We start from the raw sequence: 14,561 nt of genomic DNA, 5'->3' as shown, positions 1-14,561 counted from the left end.
GACAAGCCCGCCCACTCCCTCCTATTAGCAGATTTTTCTTTGGCTTCCTTTTGTCTCTCTTCCCAAGAGGGCTTTCTCCCGTCTCCCCACTTCTCCTTCCCCCTTCTCCCTTTCCCTCTTTCCCTTTCCCCTCCATAACCCACTAAATAAATACCCACTTTCTCTGCATGGCGTGCCTATCAATGTCTCTGTCTCTCACCCACCACATGGCTTCCTGCCTGGGACCTGCTGTCTGCTGCGGCCACTCAGGGACCTGCAGCATTTTATTTTTACATAACACTCCCAAGTGCTGAGATTAAAGGTGTGCACACCACCCTGGCATAAGTCCTTACTTTCAGACTTTGGTGTTTTGAGATTGTATAAACTCAGTGGCCTGGGCCTGTGGAATGAAATCCCGCCACACTTGGACAGCAGAGACTCAGCTTACAGAACTTTTCCATGGCAGCTTTAATTTGTAAGGGAATGATTAATGAAATTCTGACTGAACTGAAGTATTTTGCTTTTCTTTCTTTGCATTTCTTTTATGCTGCATTTATTTCTATACCATAGACTTTCATTTCTTCATTTTCCTCTGGGGTATATTTTTGTCTTCTTGTTCCTTTTCATTGAGGAGCAACAGCATGGCAGGGGAGCTCATGTATAGTGGAAGGGGCACTGAAGGTTTGGTTGCATATCTGGGGTGTTTTGTTCACCTGGCTATGTTCAGTAACCAGAGAATTCTATATTCAGATCCTTACATTACTGTCTGTATTGCTAATGCCAACATGTTTGTGCCCAGCTCCACTCTTGGGCCTGGACACTTCCCTCCCAGCTTCACCGTTGAACAACCAGAATGACACACTTACCTCCCAGCTCCACCGTTGCACAACCAGAATGACACACTTCCCTCCCAGCTCCACCGTTGCACAACCAGAATGACACACTTACCTCCCAGTTCCACTGTTGCACAACCAGAATGACACACTTCCCTCCCAGCTCCACTGTTGCACAACCAGAATGACAGACACTGCTTCTTTACAGTGGCATCTTTCCGATACATGTGACTTTTCAGATGGACATGGCTTTGATGGCGGGCAGCTTCATGTTCTTAAAGTGAAACCCATGAAGGTCTGAACCTCCTGACTTTGATCATGATTTTCTGGATCATAGAGTAGAGAACCATTTACACAGATCACTTCACACCTCTCAGAGGAAGGGGAAGCTGGTATTTATATATTTATTCATTGATTGGTTGCTTGATTTTTTTTTGAGACAGAGTTTTACAGCCATAGCTGTCCTGGAACTAACCCCGTAGACCAGGCTGACCTTGAACTCACAGAGATCTGCCTAAGTCTTCCTCGTAGTTGTGAGATTAAAGGGGTGTGCCACCACCCATGGCTTGGACCAAACTTTTAACCCATTTGAGTCCCTATAGAATAAAGTTGTTCTTTGGAAACCTTTCAGAGCAGGTATCAAAAGGGCCAGGCCTGTAGCAAGGCTGAGACTTGGGTTAGTACTCTTCCCCATCCCTGCTTCCTTTAAAAGTATTATCTAACAGCAAGAAACATGATAAAGGGTTAAACTAAAGAGGAATAAAAAGCACATTCTGTCTCCTGTATCTTCTCAGTGGCTACAACATGTACCATACTGGATTGCAAACACTTACAGACATATGACTAATTAACAATACTAATTTTATATAATCACTCCTTGTCTTTTATGGTTATCTTAATTTTTCCTTCCATGTACTGCTGCTTTTGTGGCTATCCTAGGAACAGTTTGGCTGGTCATGTGCCCAGCTGGCATTCAGTGGACAAGAAGATCAAGGGCAGTTTTCTAAAAATGAATTGTATGAAGAGGGTGAGCCAGAAACAGCCAGCACAATCTCTATGCTGCTTATGTGCTGTCATTGAGAGCCTGATTACTCATTCTCTATTGTCCTTGAAACTGCCCCTGACATAAGGTTTTTCCTTGGCCTGCTATCTAAGCTCTAGGCAAAGGTTTATGCCTTAATTGCAGAGGAATAAACTTGGTTATTGTTTTTGTCCAGCTTGTATTTGTTTTGGTTCTGATTTTGCATGAAGGTTACTCTGCCTTCTTGTATAGCTCATTATCCAATCATATTCTGTGTATAGGACATAATTTTGAGAGTCAGCTCTGAGTGAGGAAATTAGGAACAGTTTTACTTGATAATTATGTGTGTAAGAGATGAGTTCATCAGTACATAACACAAGTCACCTTTGTAAGAAGCTGGGTGTCATGGCACAGGTTTGTAATCCCAGCACTGTAGAGGCAGAAACAGGAGGATCCCTGGGGTCACTGATCAGCTGGCATTGCCTAACCAACAAGCTCCAGATCCCAGTGAAAGACCTTGTCTCAAATAACTGAGGTGGACAGCTCCTGAGGAAGAGATGCCCAAGGCTGTCTCCTAGTTCCTCTTGAACCTCTATGTCATCAGAGGTTTCTCGGTCCTGCCCCATCCAGCAGCTGCTTCTAAATAGTTACCCAGAGGCTTAATATTAATTACAAACTGCTTGGCCTATGGTTCAGGCTTATTACTAACTAACTCTTAACATTTAAATTAACTCATTTCTATTAATCTGTGTATTGTCACGTGACCATGACTTTTACTGGTCAGCTGGCATCTTGTTTCTTGGGTGGCTAGCGTGTGTCTCTCTCAACTTTGCACTTCTCTCTCCCTGTATTCAGTTTGGCTTTCCTACCTAGCTATATTTTCTGCCTTACTATAGGCCAAAGTAGCTTTTATTACCAACCAGTGAGAGCAACATATATTTGTAGTGAACAGAAGGGTTATCCTACAGCACCTCTACATAGATATAAATGCATGTGTGCGTTGTATCTACCCACATGCAAAGAGGGAGAGATAGAAGAGGAGGTGGGGGGGGAGAGGCAGAGACAGACACTGTACCTAGTGCAGTGGTTTAGGCCTGGAATCCCAGCACTTGGATTGCTCCTTTACTCTCGGACTCATCCATTGTTCGGTGACGCAGAGAACACCAAGTTGAAGGCCAGCCTCTAGTCCCAGTTTTATCACTACCTAATTTGGTATGCATGCTATTTTACTTTGCTATGACTAAGTTTCTGAAGAGGAGCAGCTTAGGAAGGTTTTCCTTAGGGATACAATCCATCATGGCAGAGAAGGCACAGTGGCAGGAGTGGGGGCATTTAGTCTCCATGTGTCTCTAGTAAAGGGAGAGAGACGAATGCTCTTGTTCCTTTTTCTTCAGTCCAGGACTCCACCCCTAATGCCCACAGTCATCAGTTTGTGTCGTTCCTCTTTAGTTATACCTTTCTGGAAATACCTTATAAGATATACCAAGAGGTGTGTTTCCATGGTGATTCTAAATGCAGTCAAATTGACTCATTGTCAATTTGATTAACCATCAGTGGGTGAGAATGGGGTAGGGTAGGTCTTTTTCATTTCTAAAACATGAGAATTTGGATTAAATGAGAATCTTTTTTCTGGAAATTTCTTCTCAGCTAGGTCAAAGCCTTTCAGACTTAGAACTCCTCTCATACTAAGGCAGAAGGGGGGAGAGAATGTGTGTGCTTAGTGGTGTTCATATAATTGATGTGTGTATGAAGTCAGTGTTTATAGGATATAAGGAGCATTCTCTCTTAGAGAGGGTCGTGGTCTTTATTATCATAGACTTTTTGGAGCCAAGTTTAAGGTTGCTTTGTTTATCTTAGCTCACTGTGGACATTTCTGTAGACCAGCCTCAGTAGCTCAGCCACCCACCTAGTGTGCGAGTTGTCCTGGGTTCAGTCCCCAGCCTTGTTTGTAACAAACAAAAAGAAATACCCTCTAGGGCAGTGCTTCTCAGCCTTCCTACTGCTGCGACTCTTTAATACAGTTCCTTATGTTGTGGGGACCCCAACCATAACATTACTTTCATTGCTACTTCATAACTGTAATTTTGCTGCTGTTATGAGTCATAATGTAAATATTTGTTTCCTGATGGTCTTAGGACACCCCTGTGAAAGGGTCTTTTTACCCCCAAAGGATCATAACCCACAGACTGACTCTAGGGGTTTATCTTACTTTCTGGGGGACAGGAGATTGATATGTGACTTGAATCATCAGGGTAAACAGGTCTTTGTAGCACGTGACACACAAAGCATCTCGCACACACCGAAGCCTCCCGTGCTGGACTCCCCCACTATCCAGCTCTGCCTGTGTCTGCAGCAATTCAGATGCAAGGTAGTTGTTGACTTGTATTAGAATTACTCTTCTTTTTCCCCATTTTATCACTTTGTCATTCCTAACTCTTAATCGGTAGTAATTCGTTGCAAGAACACAATTGCTCCCACTTCCTGCCCTCCAGACTTCCTGTCCTCCAGACTTCCTGCCCTTTAATTGCCACACAGCCACTGCTGGAGCTGCATCTTCGCCATTGTGGATTGGATATGTTTAAAAGTCATGACTTTCTCTACAGCTCATGTTCTACCCTTCTCTTTCTCTTGTCTCCTGTGAGTTCATGAAGTCTGTTTGGTGTTGAGAGAGAGAAGGGTATTGGGTTTTGGGGGCAGTGTGAAGACAGCAGGCGGACAGAGCAGTGTCTAATGAGGATCAGCCTCTCTCCTTAGAAACCGAGGGGCCTGTCAGGGGAAAATCTCTTTATAGGGGCAAGAGGAGGGGCTTCGGAGTGAGGAAATTATTACAGCTCTAGGGGCTATGTGGTTCTGCATTCTATCCTTTTCTGAGATTGTTCAAGGCAAGATAGACTTGGGAGGCAGGTCTTCCCAACAGGCGTTTCTTTCTGGGATGCTGAGCAGGGTCAGCTGTAATCTTACCCTGAGGCACTCTGTCAGTGAGCAGCTCCACATAGCCGAGCAAGGTGATCTTCAGCAAGGATGGAAGTTTGGGCTGAGGTTGTCATTTCCATGTGTGTTGGTATGAGGATGTCAGATCTGGAACTTGAGTTACAGACAGTTATGAGCTGTCATGTGGGTGCTGGGAATTGAACCTGGGTCCTCTGGAAGGGCAGCCAGAGCTCTTAACCGCTGAGCCATCTCTCTAGCACCGAGAATGGACTTCTTTGCTGACCAAAAAAGATGTGATTTTAGAAAATCTTGGCATGGTGGTGTGCTCCTGTAATCCTAGTATTTGGTAGGAAGGCAGAGATAGAAAGATTGTGAATGCCTTTGTTACTTTGAGATCTTTTCTCAAAAATTAACTAATTAAGGTACAGAGAGATGATCTAGCAGTTAAAAGACCTTGCTGCACAATTATGAGGAGTTCAAATCCTAGCACCCACGTAACAGTCACATGCATGCCTATAATCCCAGCCCTGAGCGTGGGACTGGATGGGTTGGTGTTGGGGAGGCCAGAGGGTCCTTGATGCTTGCTTTTTTCCTAGCCTAGCCAAGAAAACTGGAGTGTCAGGTTCAAGGAGAAGAAAAGACCAAGGCTTTCTTCAGGGGTGGGCACAAGGGAGGTTCAGGACAGGAGAGGACCTGAGTCTGCAGTCAGTTCTCTTCTTTCTCACTGAGAAGGGCAGTAGTAGGTCCAGGGCAAGGCTAGATAGACACAGAAGTCGGATTTGATCCATAGACAGATGTCCTAGGTCAGTAGTTCTCAACCTGTAGATCAGAGGACCCTTTCACAGGGGCCGCCTAGGACTATTGGGAAACACTGGTATTTACGATTCATAACTAGCAAAATTACAGTTATGAAGTAGCAAAGAAATAATGTTATGGTTGGGGGTCACCACAGCATGAGGAACTGTACTAAAGGGTCGCAGCAGTAGGAAAGCTGAGAACCACTGTGCTTGTTGAAAATTTCTTTTGCAAAAAGCTCTTTAGAGGCCGGTGGTGGCGCACGCCTCATGCCTCTAACCCCAGCACCCGGGAGGCAGAGGCAGGGGGATCTCTGTGAGTTCAAGGCCAACATGGTCTACAGAACAAGTTCTAGGACAGGCTCTAAAACTACACAGAGAAATCCTGTCTCAAAAAAAAAGGGGGGGGGGTCTTTAGAGTTGCAAAGTTATCCTAGGACTTAATAGGGCTTCTGTTTATGTAGAGTGCTTCAGTTTGCGATCTCTCTCCTGAGTGTCAGGTCCAGAAAAGCTGTTCTGCTGAATGATGTTGCTGACAAAGCAACAGAGCAAGCTACACTTTTGTTTGAACAACTAGGACACTTGAAAAAAATTTTTCCCCCTTGGGCTGGATGTTTCTCATTGGTTAGAAATGTGGACTGCTTTTGCAGAGGACTAGAATTTGGTTCCCAGCACAATTAACTAGAACTCTAGCTACAGGGGATCCAAGGGCATGGGGGCTCATGTGCACTTAAATGCAATGAAAAAATCTTTTAAAAAATTAATTGTTGTGGTACTAGAGATTGAACACAGGTTCATGCACACTAGGTAAGTGCTCTATGATTGAGCTAGGACATGTTTCATTGCTGGGGAGTTGATTTTTTTTAACTTAGAAAAGGTCTCATTCAATAACCTGTGCTGGCCTGTAACTTATTATATAATTCTGGTGGCCTAAGATTCACAATGGTCCTCCTGCCTATGCCCGCCAAGGCCAACCCTTTAGATACAAGGTCTTACTAAGTTGCCTTTGTAGGCCTAGACTTTGGATCAGCCTGCAACTTAGAGAGACCCTGTATCTAAAGGGTCCTAGCCTCCAAAGTAGCTGGGATTACAAGTGTGTGCCACCACACCTGGAGGAACTTTTAACTGTCTTTTCATGAGCTGTCTTTCCAAAGCGTAGTTGTGCAGCTGTGGGTTATGCAGTGTATCTGCCACATCTGGGGACGTTTAGATATATACATGGCCCTTCTAGCAGTGATATTTGAAACAGACATGATACTGAAACTTGTTGACAGTAGATGCTAGCAGTCTGAGGAGGAAGGGGACCTTATTTTTACTTGTAAATTGCGAAAGTTTGATGGGGAAATCACCACGTGGGAGGAAATTTGGAACACTAGGATGTCAGTTGAGCAATCACATTTCTGAGCTTAATTGCTTGTAAGAAATGGTAAAGAGAAGTAGACTTTTTTCAAACCTTACATGGGCAGATAAGCAGACATGCACCTGGAAGAGTGGTGCTTTGCTTTTTTTTTTTTTTCTTTTTTAAAAAGACATGGTGTCTTTAGCCCAGGCTGGCCTTGATCTACTGTGTAGCTGAAGCTGGCCTTGAATTCGTTAACACTCACGTCTTTACCACCAAAGTGCTAAGATTACAGGTATGTGATTCCACATTGGCCTTCTTGTCTTAAATATACCATTTTGTCTGTGCTAGAGGTTGAACCAGGGCCATGTCTGTGCTGGGCAAACTGTCCAGCACCGAGCTACATTGCACAGACTTTAATCAGCTTTTAAAAGATCTTGGAGTTGAACAGTGGTGGTGCATGCCTTTAATCCCAGCACTCGGGAGGCAGAGGCAGGTGGGTCTCTGTAAGTTAGAGGCCAACCTCGTCTACAAGAACAAGTTCCAGGACAGCTAGGGCTGTTACACAGAGAAATCCTGTCTTGAAAAACCAAAAGTAAATAAATCAAAATAAAAAAAAGACCTTGGGCCTGGTGGCACAAGCTATCTATTCAAAAAGCCAAGTCAAAGCATCCTACAGCGTAGGTTTAAGGCCAATTTGGGCAACTTAGGAGGCTCTGTCTCCAAATGAAAACAAAGAACTGGGGATATGTTTCAGTTCCTAAAGTGCTTGTGAGACTAAGTCTGGATCCCTAGAGCCCAGATAAAAGTCCAGCATGGTGGCAAGTGTCTACATTGCGACATTGCTACTGTGAGCCGCTATGCCAGAGACAGCAGAATTCCCTGAAGCTTTATGCAGTGGCAGACAATGAAGAAACAAGAGGGTGGTGGTGGCGTACGCCTTTAATCCCAGCACTCAGGAGGCAGAGACAGGCAGATCTCTGTGAGTTCGAGACCAGCCTGGTCTACAATAACTAGTTCCAGGACAGGCTCCAAAACTACAGCAAAACCCTGTCTCGAAAAACAAAAACAAACAAACAAATAAAAACAACGAAGAAACAGACACCCAAGATTGTCCTCTGTCCCCATGCACATGCCATGGCATGAACAAACCTGGACATACATCATATGTACATACCCCCACAAACATACAAAAAAATAAAAAAAATGGTTGTAGCTCGGTGGGTGCTAGAGACTTATCTATTAGGTACAAGGCTCTTAGTGCAATCTCCTCTATTGGAAATAAGTAAAAGATCTTGGATAAAAGGCCCCAAGAGTGTATACAATAAAAACAAAAAACGACAAGTAGGATTATACTAGACTACACATATGAAAAATAAAAGCAGTATGAACAACCTACAAAATGGGAGAGAAATTATCAAACTGAAAAAAGATTAAAGACTCTTGTTTTAAAGATTTTTTTTCTTTTTTGAGTTTGGTATGGTAGAGGCCTTTAATCTCAGAACTGGGGAAGCAGAGGCATGGATCTCTGTGAGTTTGAGGCTAGCGTGGTCTACAGAGCTACTTCTAGGATAGTCTCCAAAACTACACAGAGAAACCTTGTCTCAAAAAAGAAAAACGAAGAAACAAACCAAAAAAACACAAAACAAAACAAAAAAACCCACCAAGTTTGAGGTTGGTCTACGCTACATGAGGATAGGAGAAGAGGGTGGAAGTGTAGTTAAAAATGGGCAAGGGGGCCAGGCCGCAGTGGCACATGCCTTTAATCCCAGCACTCGGGAGGCAGAGGCAGGCAGATCTCTGTGAGTTCGAGGCCAGCCTGGTCTACAAGAGCTGGTTCCAGGACAGGCTCCAAAGCTACAGAGAAACCCTGCCTCAAAGAAAAAAAAGGGGGGGGCAAGGGATAAAAATCAATTAAAAAAAATACAAAAAGTAATGGGTAAGGGTCTGGAGTTGTAGCTTAGTGGTAGAACACATACTTAGATTTTCGTGGCCCCGGGCTTACCGAATACAAGTTTCATTCTCAACTACGTAGAGAGTTGGAGGCCAGCCTGCCCTCCCCTCATGTATGTGTTTGTGTATACATACATATAAATTTATATGGTATAGTAGGCATGGTAGCATGTGTCTATAATCCTAGCACTCAGGGACAGAGGCAGGAGGATCCTGAATTTGAGGCCAAAATGGACTGTGGGCCAAATTCTGTCTGTCTTTTCTATTGCTGTGTCAAAACACCATGACTAAGGCAACTTATACAAGACAGCCTCTGATTGGTGTCATGGTTTCAGAGTGTAGAGTTGTCTTAGTCAGGGTTATTATTGCTGTGATGAAACACCATGACCAAAACAACTTGGGGAAGAAAGGGTTTATTTCACTCACAGTTCCACAATACAGTTAGTTCATCATCAAAATCCTGAGGGCAGGAATGCAAGCAGGACTAGAGCAGGAGCTGATGCAGAGGCCGTGGAGGGGTGCTGCTTACTGACTTGCTCATCATGGCTTAGTCAGCCTGCTTTCTTATAGAACCCAGGATCGACAGCCCAGGGGTGGCCCCTCCCACAATGGGCTGGGCTCTCCCACTCAGTCACTAATTAAGAAAATACCCTACAGACTTGCCTGTAGCCCAATCTTATGGGGGCATTTTCTCACTTGAAGTTCCCTTCTCTCAGATGACTCTAGTGAATATCAAGTTGATAAAACTAGCCAGCCTAAGAGTCCATTATGGCTGAGCAAATGCATACCAATAAGAACAGCTGAGAGCTCATATCTTGATTCAGAAGCAGGAAACAGAGGGAGACTCTGGGAATGGTGCAAGTATTTTGAAACCTTCAAAACCTACCTGTAGTTGGACGGTGGTGGTGCATGCCTTTAATCCCAGCACTCGGGATGCAGGGGAGGCAGAGGCAGGAGGATCTCTGTGAGGTCGAGGCCAGCCTGGTCTACAAGAGCTAGTTCTAGGACAGGCTCCAAAGCTACAGAGAAACCCTATCTCAAAAAACCAAACAAACAAACAAACAAAAAACAAAACAAAAACAAACAAACAACCCCCCAAAAAAAACAAAAAAGAAAAACAAAAACAAACAAACAACCCCCCCCAAAAAAACAAAAAAGAAAAACAAAAACAAACCCAAACCTACCTGTAGTGACACACTTGTTCCAACAACACTACACCTCCTAACCCTTCCTGAGCAGTCCAGCAACTGGGGACCAAGTATTCCAACCACAACAGTTCCTCCTTCCCACCAAAAAATAGTATGAATATAGGAGTGGGAAATTACTTAGCCCAAGAAAGAATCAAATCCTGTCATTTGTAGCCAGATGGAAATTGGGTGGAATTGGAGGATGTATGCCAGTGAAATACGCCAGACACAGAAAGACAAATACTGTGTTCTCTCTCAGACGGGGAAGTTTAGAAAATGCTGATCTTGATGAAGAGTAGTGATTACCAACGCTCGTGATTGGGGGAGGGTGAGAGCTATCGGGTGATAGGCACCAGAAGGCAGCTGTTAGAGAAAAGTAGGTGCCAGTGTTCCCGACCACAGTGAAATGGTGGTGTTTTATTAAGAGCCTATTTTACACACACACACACACACACACACACACACACACACACACACACACGTACACGTTCACCTGCACACACATACTGTCATATGTTAACAGTTTTAAAAAGGCCTTGGTTGCTGAGACTTACTTCAGACCTATAGATTTCTATAGACCTAGTTTGCTTTTATTTACTTAATTTTTTTAGTACATCTATTTATTTATGTGTGTGTGTGTGTGTGTGTGTATGTATGTGTATGTGGACACATGTGGAGGTTAGGGGACAGCATGTGGGCTCCAGTTCTCTCCTATGTGTGCACCCTGGAACTGATGAGGTCATCACAGTTGGTAGCAAGTACCTTTGCTCACTGAGTCTTCTTGCTGGCCCTTACTTTTATTGATTATATTGATTATGATTTGAATAACTTACTGTTTTTTTTTCTTTGAAGCCTTGATAAACTTGCTGAAGTTCCTTATGTCAAATGAAACTGTACTTTTGGCCAAACACAACATTTTTACATTGGCCCTTATGGTGAGTTTTAATAAAAATGCATGTTTTTCTGAAGCTAATATAGTAAGGCAGAAATGGACTGCTTTGTAACAGGAACTGAGGTCTGGGATCTAAGCTGTAGTTTCTTTATGGATGAGAGTCTTAAACCTGATGGTCCTCACTTTTATGCATGTATTTGGCCTGGGAGGCATGGATAGAGGTTACATCTGTGTATGATTACTGAGCTTGATCCCACCAAGAAACTATACTGTATGTACCACTGCAGTCTCTTTGTAGCTTCCCAGCCAGATAAGTGGTTCCATCATCGCTGTGCTTGGCTTCTGAAGGGTACATAAAAATGCTCATCTGGCTGGTAATTCAGGGGAGAAAGAGGCCACCAAACCATTTAATTGTCTACCCAGCTTGTAAATGTTCAGTATTTCATGGGGGATGAATATGCTGATTTGTTGTATCTGCAAATTGTAGAACGACACCCAAGATATGTAGAACGATGCCAATTGTCAGCTCTCAGCATGACAGCAGTCATGCAGGGCTAAGATGTGCGATAGCACCCTGTTGTGTGATATTCCCTTCACATGCATGTAAATTAGTTTTATAAGCATAGATAAGAATAAAGGTAGAGAATAAGTAAGAAACACAATGCTTTGGATATTGCTTTTATTTAATATAATTTATCAGTTTATATAAGTGAATTTTTAATAATGATTTTACAGTCAGTATAAAAAAATCCCCAAAATCTTGTTTTGTTGCAAACCACTAAGAGATGGCTATAGCATACCACTAGTAATGCTTTTCTGATCTTCACAAACTGATGTCTGTATATGGGTTATTGGTTCTTTTTCAGATTGTGAACCTGTTTAACATGTTTATCACATATGGTGACACATTCCTGCCAACACCCAGCAGCTACGATGAGCTTTACTATGAAATTATTCGCATGCACCAGAGCTTTGATAACCTCTACTCCATGGGTAAGGATTTTCTCGTTCTTCTTCTCCCTGTACCTTGTCTGTCTGGTTCATACCAAGAAAATGCTATAAAAGATTCTTTAGGTGGATGGTATAGAAATAAACACATCACAGCCAGGCATGGTAGTATGTGACTTTAACTCCAGCACTCATTACCATGTAATTTGAGGCTAGCCTGGTTTATATGGTGAGTTTTTGGAAAGCCAAAGCTATAAAAGTATACCTTGTCTTAAAAACAATAAACAAACAAAGCCCTGTCCTCTTCTCAGGCAACAGGAGAATCTGTGTGGGACTTTTACCTTTAGGGACTCAGATTTCATCTCAGGGGAAAGCTATATAGCTCCCTGTCCGTTGATATGGAGAGGCGTGGGGGGTAGGAGGGAGAGACAGAGGAGGAAGGGTGCATATGCTAGAGAGAAGCTGTGGATTCAGTGCGTTCCAGTAAGACGGTGGAGAAAGAGTGAGTGAAGAACTGGGAATTGCCCCAGTCCGCCAGATATGTGTCTCACAGCATGTGGATCTAGGTTTGACCCTGGTGCGCATTTACTGAGCTGTGCGTGCTGACACATGCTGTCAGGGTGGACACGGGCAGATCCCAATAAAGACGGCTTTATTGGCTGTCTAGCCTGGCCTACTTGGTGAGCTTCAGGCCTGTGAAAGAACCTCTCTCAAAATATGAGGCAGCAGCCCGGTGGTGGTGGTGGCTTACGCCTTTAATCCCAGCACTTGGGAGGCAGAGGCAGGTGGATCTCTGTGAGTTCGAGGCTGGTCTGCAAAGTGAGTTTCAGGACAGCCAGAGTTATACAGAGAAACCCTGTCTCCAAAAGTCAATAAAAACAACAAACGAGGTAGATAGCATCTGTAATGGCGTAAATGAATGCAGACAGATTGTAAAAATATATACAGCTTTAATGGCAAAATAGACTTACAGAACCACCGTTCCTGTGGAGACCAGGAAAGAAGAAGCAAGCACCGCAAGCACGCTCACCAGATTTATAGGTAAACATTAGCCCGAGGCGAACACGCCCCCTAAGGGGCGGGACTTATCCCTACATCTCCCCCTTTTGTCTAAATAAGACAGAACTAAACCAAATACAAGTATGTACAATAATAACAAATAATAAATATAACAAACAATATTGAGAACAAAAGTTTTGCTAAACATTCTATCTCAAGGAGTCTAAATAATGTAGAGAGTAACTACAATTATATAATCTTCAACTCCGTCAAAGATCTGAGAAGGGAATAAATATTACTTAACAAATGAGATATATCCAAAATGTGCAACAATTGACAGAGACAACTGACTACCTGGGCAATCACCCAAAGTCTCGTTTGCAATGTTGAGTCAACCAACTTTGGCTAAGGCCTAACATAACTGACATACCATTACTAAAGGCAAGGAACTTTTCAAAACTATCTTACCCTGTCTTGGCAGGATATGACAGTCCTGTTTTATCCATTGATGCATGCTCTGTATCTCTGTCAGTGGTTGAGGTATGGACATTTCTTTGCCCAAAGGCCAGTTCTGCCAAAAAGAAAGGCTCCAGGTGGAGTGTCTTTGGTGCTCAACATTCTCTCGGGAATAGAGCGGTGTTGCCAGGAGCAATTGTGTCTCACTATCACGAAACTCTGAGTTAGATTAAAGGCCATTTTCTACAGCTCTTTGAAGAGGTTGAAGATTATCTATCTATACTGAGTATAATCTCTATATATCTAAAGAACCTGATTAGTCTAATTATAAATGACAAACTTAGATGACTATTAATCTATATAATTCTCAATATCTATCTAACTTAAAGACTAAGACAATAAACAACTGTGTAACAAATGAGGATAATGACCTCCAAATATAAACACTGTACAAATATATATTGGAATATGGTAAATATATATCAATACACAAACATTATATAAGTATCTTAATCAGAGGTAGAAATGTACACTGCAATATGGTAAATATACACTATATATATCAATACAATATATGTCAATACATAAAAAATGTTTTAAACAGAGGCAGAAACATACATGCATACAATAGTCAATATAATTTAACTTTGTATCAATATACAAGAATCGATACCAATATATTTGTCTAAAAACAGTAACTCACAGTTATAAATCTATTATTCCATCATTCCCTCTTTTTTTTTTTCCAAAATGATCCCTGAGCTTATAAAATTCCTCCCCCAACCTCCCAACCCCTAAATGATGTCCCTAAACCCAGGGGCAAACTTTACTGGGAGAGGGGACATCGTCCTCTAGAATTACTTCCAGCTGTCATGGGGGCGACGTTCTTTCTGGGAGATCCTGTGAAAGTAAAATGATGGTTAAATTTCAAGATCAATGTCTTTTAAAATTGCAAATAGTCTCTGAGTATTTTGTGCAGGTCTGGCCAGAATGTTGTACAAGATGTGCACCATTTCAGCTAACCAAGTTGGGATCGTCTTGTGCAGCTGGTACCCAAAACAGGTCTTGTAGTAGCGCTATCAGTATCATGACGTCATATCAACCAGGTAGAGTTTTTTTTTTTTTTTTTGGTTTTTTGAGACAGGGTTTCTCTGTGGTTTTGGAGCCTGTCCCGGAACTAGCTCTTGTAGACCAGGCTGGTCTCGAACTCACAGAGATCCTCCTGCCTC

General features: G+C 42.8%; 1 protein-coding gene across 2 annotated transcripts in view; it reads left to right on the top strand.

Moving 5' to 3' along the window:
• Positions 1 to 14,561, top strand: part of Armh3 (armadillo like helical domain containing 3) — a 195,752-nt gene that overhangs the window by 94,885 nt on the left and 86,306 nt on the right. For both annotated transcript variants that reach the window (XM_075974238.1, XM_075974239.1), the window contains 2 exons: positions 10,890 to 10,972; positions 11,796 to 11,922. In XM_075974238.1, coding sequence (XP_075830353.1) covers positions 10,890 to 10,972; positions 11,796 to 11,922 — 210 coding nt within the window. The remainder of the gene's footprint in view (positions 1 to 10,889; positions 10,973 to 11,795; positions 11,923 to 14,561) is intronic.

This window comes from Microtus pennsylvanicus, chromosome 5 (genome assembly GCF_037038515.1).
Source record: "Microtus pennsylvanicus isolate mMicPen1 chromosome 5, mMicPen1.hap1, whole genome shotgun sequence".
Classification (NCBI taxonomy): Eukaryota; Metazoa; Chordata; class Mammalia; order Rodentia; family Cricetidae; genus Microtus; species Microtus pennsylvanicus.
This window is presented reverse-complemented; position numbering and strand designations above follow the sequence as displayed.